At 46.4% G+C, this 12,693-nt stretch overlaps 1 protein-coding gene across 1 annotated transcript in view; it reads right to left on the bottom strand.

Moving 5' to 3' along the window:
* The window catches only part of LOC144718952 (vascular endothelial growth factor receptor 1-like), a 46,617-nt gene that overhangs the window by 16,981 nt on the left and 16,943 nt on the right, over positions 1-12,693 (bottom strand). The window contains exons 9-16 of the mRNA XM_078594589.1: positions 10,869-11,032; positions 9,826-9,970; positions 7,126-7,252; positions 5,332-5,440; positions 2,279-4,195; positions 1,156-1,305; positions 618-749; positions 226-332 (exon numbers count right to left, since the gene is read on the bottom strand). Coding sequence (XP_078450715.1) covers positions 226-332; positions 618-749; positions 1,156-1,305; positions 2,279-4,195; positions 5,332-5,440; positions 7,126-7,252; positions 9,826-9,970; positions 10,869-11,032 — 2,851 coding nt within the window. The remainder of the gene's footprint in view (positions 1-225; positions 333-617; positions 750-1,155; positions 1,306-2,278; positions 4,196-5,331; positions 5,441-7,125; positions 7,253-9,825; positions 9,971-10,868; positions 11,033-12,693) is intronic.

Genomic DNA, 12,693 nt, shown 5'->3' with positions numbered 1-12,693 from the left:
TTTTTACAGTTCGAATTACATCTTTAACCTGCTGCATGCTCTCTATTCCAAGTGTTCCTCTATATTTTTTTTGAATCCATGTATGCGTCTTCTCCATGCTCCCTAGCAGTACTTACCCCTATGGTCTATATGGCTACACGGTAACAGGGGGTGGGGGAGGGTGGGGGTGGGGGCGGAGTGGGGGGGGATTGTTTCCTCCCTATGAATGCATCATGTGTGGCGCACCCTTCTCATCCTTCGGATGAAGACTGTGAGCAGCACCCAGAAGACCGTGGCCACCACTCCAGCGCAAACCAGCACCACGAGCTGCAGAGATGAGCGTTCCACCCCCCCTGTGCACACGCAGTAAGCGACTCTGTGATATAAAACCGTTATTCAATCCAAGCACCGGTAGGTGAAGGGCCAGGGGGGATCAGCAATTCAGAGCATTCCAGCAACTCATGATTCAACAAATTCTCGAGTGTAGCAAGCTGATGGTTTTTAGCCCAGTCACTATTAACTAGACAACAATCTATATAATTTAAATTAGTTTTTTCACGTAATTTACCACAATCTAGCGCTAATCAGAAATGCCATAAACACGCACGCGCCCACCCCAATGCCCCCCCACCACCCACCTTGGACACGCACGTAGGCGCTCGTGAGCGCTCGCCCGTGCGCGTTCTCTGCCACGCACGTGTACTCCCCCTCATCCTCGCTCGTCACCCTCTGCACCTCCAGCGTCCGGTTTAGGTCCGATAGCAGCACTCCTGTAAATTAGACGTGGCAGAGCTGTTGCGTCTCAACTCCGCAGACACGCTGAGCATCTCCTTTGGGTCGTGTTCTTAGTCTCTGGCTCGGCCTCTGTCTAACACTCAGGCTCAGCTCAGGCTTAAGCCGTTCAGTTGCTTCCAAAGACGCATGACTCAACGGCTCAGTCATGGCTTGGCTCAGCTCTTGAAAATCCTGAGAACGCCAGGGACTTGCCAAAGTAAACCGACTCAAGTTAAGTGCAGCTTTGAGCCGATTCTCTTGAGCCAGAGCCAAACCTGAGCCAAGCCATAGACATACCATCCTGAGCAATTGAGATAAAGACAACATGGTGAGATTTGCAATTAGACCGAGCAACAGCAGCTGCAGCAGCAGCAGCGGCAGCGACGGGAGGGTAGCGTTTACCTGAGTTGTGCAGGAGCGAACGTCTGTTTTGATACCAAGTGATGCGGGGGGCAGGGACCCCGTACACTTGGCAGTGGAGACGCAGGGTCCCGTTGGTGGCGCTCACCAGCACGTCCGACAGGTTCGACAGCACCATGGGCGCCGATGCCGCTGTCCGTGTCGAGGGGAGAGAGGCGTTTATCAGCACAGATCCGCCTTTAGCTCTCTGCATGTTCATATTCTTAGGTTTTTTTCGGTAAAGTCACGTAGGTAAAAAAAGAATATTAATAAAAGTAAAATAAAAAATAAAATAAAAATCACGACGTTTCGGAGGCAACACAAGCTTCCGTCTTCAGGTGGGACCGTCACAGCCACGACAGCTGTATCAAGTGCATGTTCGTTTCTACAAAGTCAACGGCACGTCGGATAGCGACGGGCCCCTTTCGCCAGAATCAAGATGTTGAGTGATAGAAAATAGAGGTGTAAAAAAATGCAAATATTTGTTCGTGTTTTATACCACAGGTGTGTGTGTGTGTGGTGGTAGACACCTGTATTTTCCCCAGAAATTCAAACTGCACGTGGGATGTTGGGACGTCACGAAGCACACCGGACATTGCAGCAGCATTATAATCATTATTGAGCGTGTGACAATTGTGCCTCCCCCCCACCCACCTCTCACGATTCGTTAAAATGTCACAACTTAATTCAAGAATGGATTATGTTTTAAAACATTGTTTTAATTGCCTACAGCTTACATTAACTGACAGCAATAAAGTATGGGTTTATTGGTGTGTGTGTGTGTATACACATGGACCATGGTAAGAGCAAGCCTGCGAGCTAAGAATAGTGGAAACTAATAGGTTCAATAAATGGAGCATATGACTTGGGATTGCAATTTGATTCAAGCATATATTATTATTATTTTGTCTCATTATTTACATCTGATTATTATATTACACTATTTCTTTTCTTTAAATCTCTCCTGTACATATTTGCCCTTTCTATTATCCTAAATGTCACGTCGTCTACGCAGAATTCGCTTAAATCGAGCAAAACGGTTTCACAATTCATTGATTCCACACGCGCGTCGCGAGCGCGAGAACTGATCTAATCGACGAGTTCCCTCCTCACGTGCACCACTCACCCGTGACGCTCAGCACCACGTGGGCGCGCGTGTGCCGCATGGCACCTCCCTGCGTGCGCGCCGCGCACACGTACACGCCCGCGTGCACGCGTGTAACGTTCACCAAGACCAGGCGGCGAATCGCCGTCGCGTTCCAGATCTCGGGGTCCAGCTGGACCCCGATGTCTTTAGGCAGTCCTTCATCCTTGTTTCCTTCTCCCTCTTCTCCCTCTTCTTCTTCTACTACATCACCATCATGATGATGATCATCATCTTCATAATCTTCATCCTCATCGTAATCACTGTCATCAACTCCATCACCATTATCACCACCACCACCATCATCATCATTGTCAACATCACCTCCACCATTATCTCTGTTGTCTTGCAAATCGCCTAAAAAAAGTTGTCTTGACGCGCCCGTTTCTAGATCATGGTAATGTAAAGGCTTTTGTCTAAGATCACTGGCAAGTCCATTATTTTCTCGAAGGTGTTGTCCTGAGTCTGCATTCCCCTCCTGTTGCCAGTGATTGTTGCCAATATTGTCACCATCACCTTTGTTCTCATCTCTATCGTCATCCTCGCTGCTTGCAGCATCAACATCAGTGCCATCAATGGTCATGTCAGCTTGAGTGCCAGAGACATCGGACTCTGAAGAATTGCTAATGCTACTGTCTGCAGCCTCCCGTCTCAGTCGCTTTCCTAGCCGTGCCGAATCTTCGCTGGCAATGACAGAAACGCTACTTAAATGTTTTGCACCTCTTCGCTCAACATCCATTCTTCCAGTCTTTGCAACTCCAATCGGACGAAATTTTTGGATTTTTTTGGAATTGGGACCACATCTATCATGACTCACATTCTGTCTTCCTTTCAGCCTCGGTAGGAGAAACTTTCCCTGTGGGAACCCTCCACGTTCGATCTTTGTATCCATTCCCCCAATAAACTCCTCATCGCTGTGATCTACCTCTTCAACACCATAATCTCCACCACCACCACCATCGTAATGATCATCAACTTCGTATTTCACTGCGCTCCTGCCACGAACGTTGCTTGTGCTTCTCTTGTGTCTGTCTCTGCTGCTTTTCCTACTATGAGAACTCTCTTTTTTGCTGCTTCTGCTCCTACTGCTGCTCCGAGTAGTGCCATCATTACTTCCGTTGCTTCTTTGACTGCTCCTGCTGCTGCTACGAGCACTGCCTCTGGCAATGCTTCTGCTGCTTCTCTTCTTGCTTCTACAGCCAACGTCGGTCGAAGAGATGGCACCACCTTCTGGCGGTCGACGACTGTTGGCTTCGGTTCGGTTGGAGCCTCCACCGGCTACCAATCCTCCCGTCGGACCTACGACTCTGCTACTGCGCCGCCGCCGCCGAACTGAGGGTGCGTGGTCATCGATGACAGCCGCCGCGGTCTCGGCCTCGCGTAAAAAAAGCAGCTTAGAGCCCCTACGTGCGCCTCCACCTACTGCTGCCAGCCTCTCCGTTGTAGCAGGTGAGGCCTCTGTAAGGCTCGTGCGGGAACTTTTGCCTTTGACCGCGGTCTTTGCCGGTCCAGAGTCTACATTCTTCTGTTTTCCATGCAGAGCAGACAGCAATGGTGATGATGGTGAGGGCGAGGGTAGTGATGATGATGATGGTTTTGATATCGATGATGCCCGTCGTGAAGACTTTGATTTTGAAGATTTTGACGGTTTTGCTGATGAGGGCGATTTAGATGATTTAGATTTTGAACGTTTCAATGCTGCCGATGGTCGTGGTTGTGATGATGAAGAGGACTTGGAAGATTTAGGGGAGGCAGTGCTATTGTGATGGGCGTGGAGGACTTTTTTCTTCCATGACGGAGTCAGAAAGACGAATCGATTGACGGAGCAGCGCAAAGTTATGGTGTCTCCCTCCTCCACCGTGCGCTCACGTGGCCCGACTGAGAAGCCGTCAGGGATGTCTGAGGAGGATGAGAAGCAGGCACGCGTACAGGCATCATCATCAATATTCTTTACTTCACTCGGTCAGAGGTGGCTGCATCAGTCATAATTTCCATGTCAGAAAATCCAACCAGCCCTGCTACAGTATGTTCCTGGATCTAAAATAAGATGACTGCCCATGATTAAACCAAGCCACAACTTGAAAAACAAAACATAATTCTCACCTTGTCGACACTAAGAGCGTCCCCGGTTTTTTAAAACTGAATTTTAAGCTTTATTTATGAGAACAAATACTTTAAAGTGACGGTCAAGGACATCATTATGACAATCTATTCAAGTCACCATTACTTTACTCCCATATGTTCAACATGGCACTGTGGTTGCATCAATCCAGAGCGACGTTGGAGTACTTTTCCACAGCTGTAAATGCATTTTCTCGTTGAGGACGTTTGACTCCTGTGTCAGACAGCCCAGATGATAATCACAATTATAAGCCAAGATGTACAGGAATAATACACATTTCATTATTTAAGTTTCATCTTCCATTAAAGTAGGTTTCTGCTTGTGGGGAGCTTGGAAGCCTTAGCCTACTCATCAATGGCAGCCGAAAAACGTCTTGAAGTTTAGTTTTTGCTTGGTACAGCCTTGCCCAGATCTGAGGCCTATGTTGGATGATCCCCTTGCAGCAGATAATCTTTGCGGAGCGTGAAAGAGACCCTTCAAGTATTGGGAATGAGAGGCCCACTGAAATTACTCTCAAGGAGTTGTGCAGCATCAGCTCGTGACAACATTCCCTGACATGATGCAATGTTCTGTTGGCTGAGGTTGATCTGTAAGAACATGTGATCACCTCTCGATCGCATGCCTTAAACTGGTGTCACTGCCCGCATCTAAACCTAGGATCTCGGCGATGTTGTCCCAGCGCCCAGGCCGAGCGATTCTAAGATGCCATCTCTTGCTTTACACGATATGTCAATTGTTGCCTTTTTTTGTAATGAAAAAAAAAATGGTTTCAGTTCTAAATGTTTTAACACACCCACTTTACATATACCCTAACGGAAAAGTATAATTGTGCGCAGTGGGAAGTTGACGGAGCGATGGAGACCGGAGGAAAACGGGAGGAAGAGAGAGAGGTGAGAGAGACACAATCGCTCACCTGTAACGAAGAAGTCGTTAACGTGAGCAACTCTGCCGACCTTGTTACGAGCCTCACAGCGGTACCGCCCAGACACCAAGGCTCGGGAGATGAGAAGCTCGCTCACCGTCTGTACCCAAATCGAACCCGCAGACCAGGCTGATCATATGAATAGGAAAATGCCATTGTGTCATAAAGACCACAATACACGAAGACAATTTTGGGGGCAATCATTTCCAATAATCATTACTGGTAATAGTTGCTGCATAATTTTTTATTGGTAAAAAAAATTCGTATCCCAAATTTGGAAAAATATGATCGCTGCTCCCCTGAGTGGGTATGTATGTATGTATGTTGGAATTTATTTCGCACCCTACATGGCCAACCGTGCTAATCAGAGGTGCAGGTCAATGGGATGGCAACTTGCAATGAGATGACAGACAGGATAAACACTACTCCGCAAGTCTGTATGCTTTGTAGACGAATCATTGTTCCCTAAAACACACTAAAATAACTCTGTTTTCATTGGCAATGCTGGTGATGACGCCTGGCAACATTTTCGTTAGCATGTCCACAGCTTTAACTCATACACATGAGTTACCTACAATTACACACGTTCACATGCAACACTCACATTTCACGCCTTTTTGCGTGTTGTTTGAAACACACAAAGATAAAGGTAAAGATCTCCCATTTAGCCTTAACACACTGTTGGGGCAAGTGCTGTTAACGATCACCTATGAAGGCTGGCACGGCACACAAGGGGGTGGGTGGCCAACACCATGCCTGGCCGCCTTTGTCTCCTCAGTGGTGATGTTTACACATCGCACCAGGTACTCATTTAAGGGGAGGCCCAGAATCAGATCAGATAATCATCACTGGTGTTGGCCATGAGCGGGAATCGAAAGCGGATTACCCGGTTCATAGTGCAGCGCGCTAACCGTTGCACTACCGCTCACACACGCGTGCACACTGGCAATGACCGAAGAATAACCTAAGAAACTGTTTGTGCAAATGCAGTGTGTGAACAACATTAAAGGCATTTTTTTTTCTCACACAGATTTTCTTGGACAAAAAAAGACCACGTACTCTGTCTCAAGGACCGCAAAGTAGGCCAATAACAATTCTACCACCAAGCGATTCAATGAATTGTGATGATTCAGACTCACGAGTTTAAATAATTCCTTATTTTCGTCTAATTTTTACCACCTCGCTTGGACTGTTTTTATATTTTCTGTCTTGTTTTCGACAGTTATTATTCACGCCATTAGCCCAAATTCAACACTAGAGGATATATGTGTACAAATAGTAAATAATATATTTGCATTATGTTAATCATTGTTTTATTTGTATCATTCTCCCCTCCCTCTTTGCCTCCATGTATGTTCTTCGCTGTTGTTTCCTTAAGCTCTAATTAGCATTTTCTGTATCTCCCACTTGATAAATGTCTTCCTTAGATTAACTATTGTACGTAAGTACCGTTATTGTGCTATAGAATACATGGCTCAAATGGGAATATTAAATGCATATCAATGAAATGAGCATCTCACAATGGCTCTGTTAACCGGAGAAACAGGTTGGTGGCTGTGTCCTCGATTTAAAATGTCTGCCAATACTTCCTCTCGATACTCCTCCTGTCTCCCTTCTATTTTTCTATGATCAGATTTTCTGTCCTCACTACCCCTCCTGTTTCTTCCTCTCTTATTAATTTACTCTTTTTTGCCCCTCTCTATAGCCCTCCCTGCCCTGACTTTCACTTCTCTCTCACTCCCCCCTCCCTTCCCATCCGTCTCACAAAACGGTTTCCCATCATGCCTTGTTCTTTCCCTGCAGGATGATGCTGCTTGTCGTGATGCTGGCGATGGGATTATGGGACGGGGACACCTCCTTGGACACTTTCACATTCTGCCACGCCATCGGACTGGTGTGGCACACGTGCTGCCTGCAACAAGAGAGACATCCTTGGACCACCCAAAGGGAAATAAACCTTCACATATACCATATGTCCAATATAAACCAGAGACAAACACACACATACGCCATTAAATCCATAATGGAGGCACTTGAACTGTAACAGAGGCATGAACATTCGAGGAGACAAAGTCACTCTTGGAGACACGGACGTGTTAATATCTCAGAGAGGCAAAAATATCGTAAGGCACCATTCCAACATTTAAACAAAACCGCGACGTAATATGTCTGAATGTGCCCCATAATTTCAGATCCTGGAATCGAAGCAGATTGACCTTGGCTAGTATGTGAGACTGACTGGGAATACCAGATGTGTGTAGGTTTGGGCTGCGAGGTGGCTAGGAGATGGCAGTACCTGACCGTACAGTAATATATTTTGGAATCTGTGTGAAGCTTTAAGTGGTATACACTCTTTTGCACGGGTTTTCTCCAGGTACTCTGGTTGCTTTCCACATACAAAAACACTAATTCGTGGAATAAATAAGCTCAGTTAGTCTTTTTCTGGGTAAATACTGTAAAGTACATCACTACTTTCATTGTAACCCACAGTCACAAAGTCCAAAACTGGGACAAAGCCCAAGGACTAATACCCAGGGAGACATGGACTCCATTGCAACCTTGATTTGGTTTATGAAGCCGACCTCAGACACCTATAGCCCATCTGCTGTCGACATTACGACCATAATCATAATCCTAACCACCTTTGCTCTAATCCAGTGCTCGTCCCAAATTACACTGGAGGCATATTCCAATTTACCTCCACAGAGAATCGATGGCTTGCCACTGTACGGGGTCACAATATGATTTAAGAAGTTTTGTATTTCTTCACTGGCTCATTTGCTTCATCAGTATAAATGTTAAACTTAGCATACAATGTGCATATAGTTTCCATAAGCAATACTTAATATATTCTTAACACATATGATTCGATCCTGTATCATACTCGTTCAAATTAATTATAATCGATCAATTGTTGCATGCCTATTTGACAATACTGCGACCGCCACCGCTGTTTATATATCAACAGGAAGCCCTCCCATTAATCAAGCATGGGCACTGTCCACCTGCATAAATTCTGCCTCTCGTTTTATGCATTATCACCACAAAATTGCGTGCCAAGTGACTGAGGGCAAGTCGGATGAAGTTTAGAAAAGTGATGTAAACATGCAGATAAACTACTATCAACTCCCGTCTGTCACGTTTTTACCGTCATAGAACCTCCATAGGGAAACACAGAAATACAAATTGCGAGCGACATTGTGAGAAACCCCAAAATGTCTCACTCCAGGCCAGTTTCTTCTCACATCCGTCCACGGCCCACAATGTGACTGCATAGACAGATACTGTACTCAATCTGTGAAATGTATGTCGATTGAATTTTTTTTGCGAGAAAAGTCATAACCTGCGTATTTATAAACCAAAACAAAACCACGTCTCATTTTGCCACCGGTTTTGTACGAAACTGCAATTTGTACGGGGTCCTCATCCAGTTAAATAAAGGACATTGATTGACTGCATGTGTGGCTGCAGGCGTCACGCTATGGGCATCGACCCCTCCTGGAGATTACGTCCGCGACGGAGAAAATCGCGTCGTGTAGGAGTGGAGTGCACGGAGGTGAGCGAGGGAATGAGATGTGTCCGGTTAACGAGACACGGAGGGGATGCGAGTGGAAGGGCTACGCGCCCTCCGGCTCATTACCATGACATTCAGCTTCCGTTTGATGCGGCAAATGCGTATAACAAACGCAAGCACGCACGCATTCGCGTGTACAAATACGATTGAGCATGCGTATGTTTGTGAGCCAGGGAGCGGCGGCACATTGATTAGTGCACCGTGCATGATCAACGTCAACAGCGTGTGATACCTGAACCTGTACTGGGCCTCACCTAGGTCGATTCTGCCTTCAAATTACTGTGTAAACTTCAGCAGTTGGGGTGGAAAAAGTGGTTGGACGTGGTTTCCCCCCCTCCCTCGCATGCCATACCGGCCTTCAATTGAGGGATGTTTGTCTTCGTGTATTTGTGAGTGGGTGCGTTTCTCATGACTGCCAATGCGCATTTTGACGTTGTGTGTAATGAAAGGCACTCGTGTTGAGGATGACGACGATGTAAACGAGTGTTCATAAGCACGGGTGACTATACGTAGCCCTCCGTATGTGTGTGATGTGTGAGTGTATATTTGGGTAACTGCAGGGGGATCTATCAAGGCTGGCATGGCATATAAGGTGGTGGTGGTGGTGTGGCTGCAGTGCGATGTCTGGCCACCTTAATCTCTCACCCAATGCACGCCCTCAATATGCACCTCGCCTTGTGGCTACTCTCTCTTTGTTTCCGAGCGTGTGCGTGTCGGAAGCACAGGTGGCCTATTTGCCAGTAATTTCAGTCAGTCAACCCATAACACCTGGCCACGTCCCGTGACTTCCTGCCAGCAGCGAGCCTTACTCACATCACGAGACCTCAAGGTGCACTTAGCCTGGCACAGGTACGGTGGTGACGTCACCGAACGGCAGTTGTTGATGTGTACGTGTGTGTGTGTGTACGCACTGCTCCGATTGCAGGCAGGGCTGCCACGACCACGTGATGTCCGGAGCCGGGGTCGCATACACAGTGCACCCGAGCGACTGCATGTGGCCCATCGCGTGCACGTGGTGCGCTTTCGGGGACAGGGCCTCCTGTATACTGGGGGGCACTGCGAAGACAAAGAATAGACTTCATCAGACTGCTGTTAGAGCAAGTGCTGTGAGCGAGCACACTGAGACGGCACACGACGGGGTGGTGGTGGGGGGGGCAGCGACACATCTGATCACCTTTGTCTCCCCAGTGCTGAGGTTTACACACCGCGCAATGTGCTCATTTAAGTCGTTAGCGAGAATCAAACTCGGGTTGCTGGGTCCATAGTGCAGTGCGTTAGCCACTGCGCCACCACTCCCCACACACAAGACAAAGATCCCTCCCGTGCAGCCACAATAATGTCATTTTGCTGTGACGGTGCCACCTGAAGACGGAAGCTTGTGTTGCCTCCGAAACGTCGTGATTTAATTTTTATTTTATTTTTTACCTACGTGACTTTACCGAAAAAAACAAAGAGTATGGGCCCTTGCAGTTACGAAAACTTCAAATCTAGAATCACACTAATGTTGTTAGGGCAATCGCCGTTCGAGAGCACTTAAAGTGGCCGGCACGACGCGCACAAAGTGGCGATTTGACCAGCACCAAGTACGATCATTTGCATTTATCACTGCAGTGAACTAACCTCTGCACCGCTTGAAAACCTGAGGTATGTAGGTTTTTTTAATTGTAGCATTGTTTTCAGTTACTTCATGTTTAATACACACGTTTTTTCTGTGATTTGGGATTGTTTCCATGTATGATGTTTTAATATAGCATCGAAACACAACTGGGATCTAGATGTGTGCTGTGTTACTTTACGGCCCAGAAATTTGAAATTTTAATCTCAACAGGTATTTACTTTGTTTAAATAAAATATCGCTGCTGATGATGATGACGATGAAAGAGGTTTACTTGATCTGCCCCCTTGAGCCAATGTGAAGCACGCAGGCGCGGCAGACACTCGCACGCTCTCTCACCATTGACGAAGAGGCTGAAGGGGAGCGTCTCTCTCAGGGCACCTCTTGCCATCTCCACTGTCACCGTGTACTTGCCAGTATCGGCCTCCGTGACCTCGGCAATCGTGAGCGAGAGATTGCCACGACCCAGGATTGTTCGCCAGAGGGCCCAGCCTTCTCGCTGCCTGTGGGAGCGCGACAGTCGCGCCACGATGTCCCAATTACCGTGTGTACATTTACACTTGTCACGCAGGCTCTTGTCGAGATTTAGGATTCAAGAAATAGCCTTGTTATGCTATTTCCAAGTGCACAGACAGATATACGTCCGTTTAATTATTTTATTCCCACCATGATCCATAACGCTGCACAGTAGCAGCACGAGATAATATTGCTCCTGCACCACCAATTTCGTCCGGGTAATCCGACAGTGTGAGACTGGGAAGATCCATGGTGGTCCAAAATGATTGCCTTAGCCAATGACAATGAATAATCAGAATCTTTATCCTGGAGAAATCCGATGAGCGACACAGCTCTTTTTGCACAAATTTCCAGTAGAGACAAGTCAGCAAGTTACAACAAACAATAAAAAAACGGCAGGAGTGCAAAGAAGAGAAAGGATAAGCAAGTCACTTAAAATAAATAAATATAAAGCATATAAGTGCAAATTGCATAAGAGAATACATTCCTGCCGATTTTTCAACACATAATGCAAGCTTGGGCAATGAAACATAACAACAAGAAAACCAGTCTCAGGCCACACCAAGACAACACACAGTCCTTCAGAGTTACAAATCACATTTGCAAATGTGATTATATCCAGCACTAATCTTCTGCTTCAGAAGATTTACGATGTTCAGGGAGGAAACAAGGTTGTTCCAAAACTTTGGTGCTGCAATGGCAAAGGCTTTGTCACCTATTCTTTGGTTCTTTCGATAAAATCACGTGGATAGAAAAATAATAATAATAATAATAATAAGAAGAAAGTGAATAAAAATTATACCAAATTTAATAAAAAGAATAAAAACAAAGAAATCACTAATGTAGACTGTAGCCTGATTCTTAACCTTGGTGAGAGTAATGACAGTCTATAATGTAGACTGTCGCCTGGTTTTAAGCTGGTGAGCGTATTGGCAGTCTATAATGTAGACGTATTCTAAGTCCCAAAACTATTTCTCGGGATGGTCCTACCCTGGGATGTTCGGCCAGTTTGTTTTAAGGAGATTTTTGCATGCGGTGAGGAGGTAAAAAAACGCCATGCTTATACGGGGATAACACTAAAATATCCGCAGGCACAAAACCCACACTTCCTGTACTACCATCCATACGAGGTATGTATGTTTAACTTTTTTCGCACTATATGTAGCCAACCGTGCTAATTGGAGGCGTGGGGGACAGGACAACAAACTAAACACAAAGAGCATTTCTAAAGAAATTCGTTTTCAATCTATATTTAAAAGTGCATCGCTCCAGTGGCTTCCTAATATGGGAAGAAAAAGCGTTCCAAATGGCTGCAGAAGGACATCTGAAAGCACGCGATGCAGTGACTTAGGTGTTGAATCAAATTATGGTATGGTCCGGTTCGGGATAACCAAATACCGATTGAAACGGTTACGGTTCAAATGGTTCGAAACTATCTCAAATGGTTTGTGCATGCGCGCGTACGTGTGTGTGTGTGCGTGCGTGTGTGTGTGCGTGCGTGCGTGTGTGTGTGTGCGTGTGTGTGTGTGTGCGTACGTGTGTGTGTGCGTGTGTGTGCGTGTGTGTGTGTGCGTGTGTGTGTGCGTGTGCGTGTGTGTGCGTGTGTGTGTGTGTGCGTGTGTGCGTGCGTACGTGTGTGTGTGTGCGT

This window comes from Lampetra planeri, chromosome 5 (assembly GCF_965212315.1).
Source record: "Lampetra planeri chromosome 5, kcLamPlan1.2.h2, whole genome shotgun sequence".
In the NCBI taxonomy this organism is placed as follows: Eukaryota; Metazoa; Chordata; class Hyperoartia; order Petromyzontiformes; family Petromyzontidae; genus Lampetra; species Lampetra planeri.
This window is presented reverse-complemented; position numbering and strand designations above follow the sequence as displayed.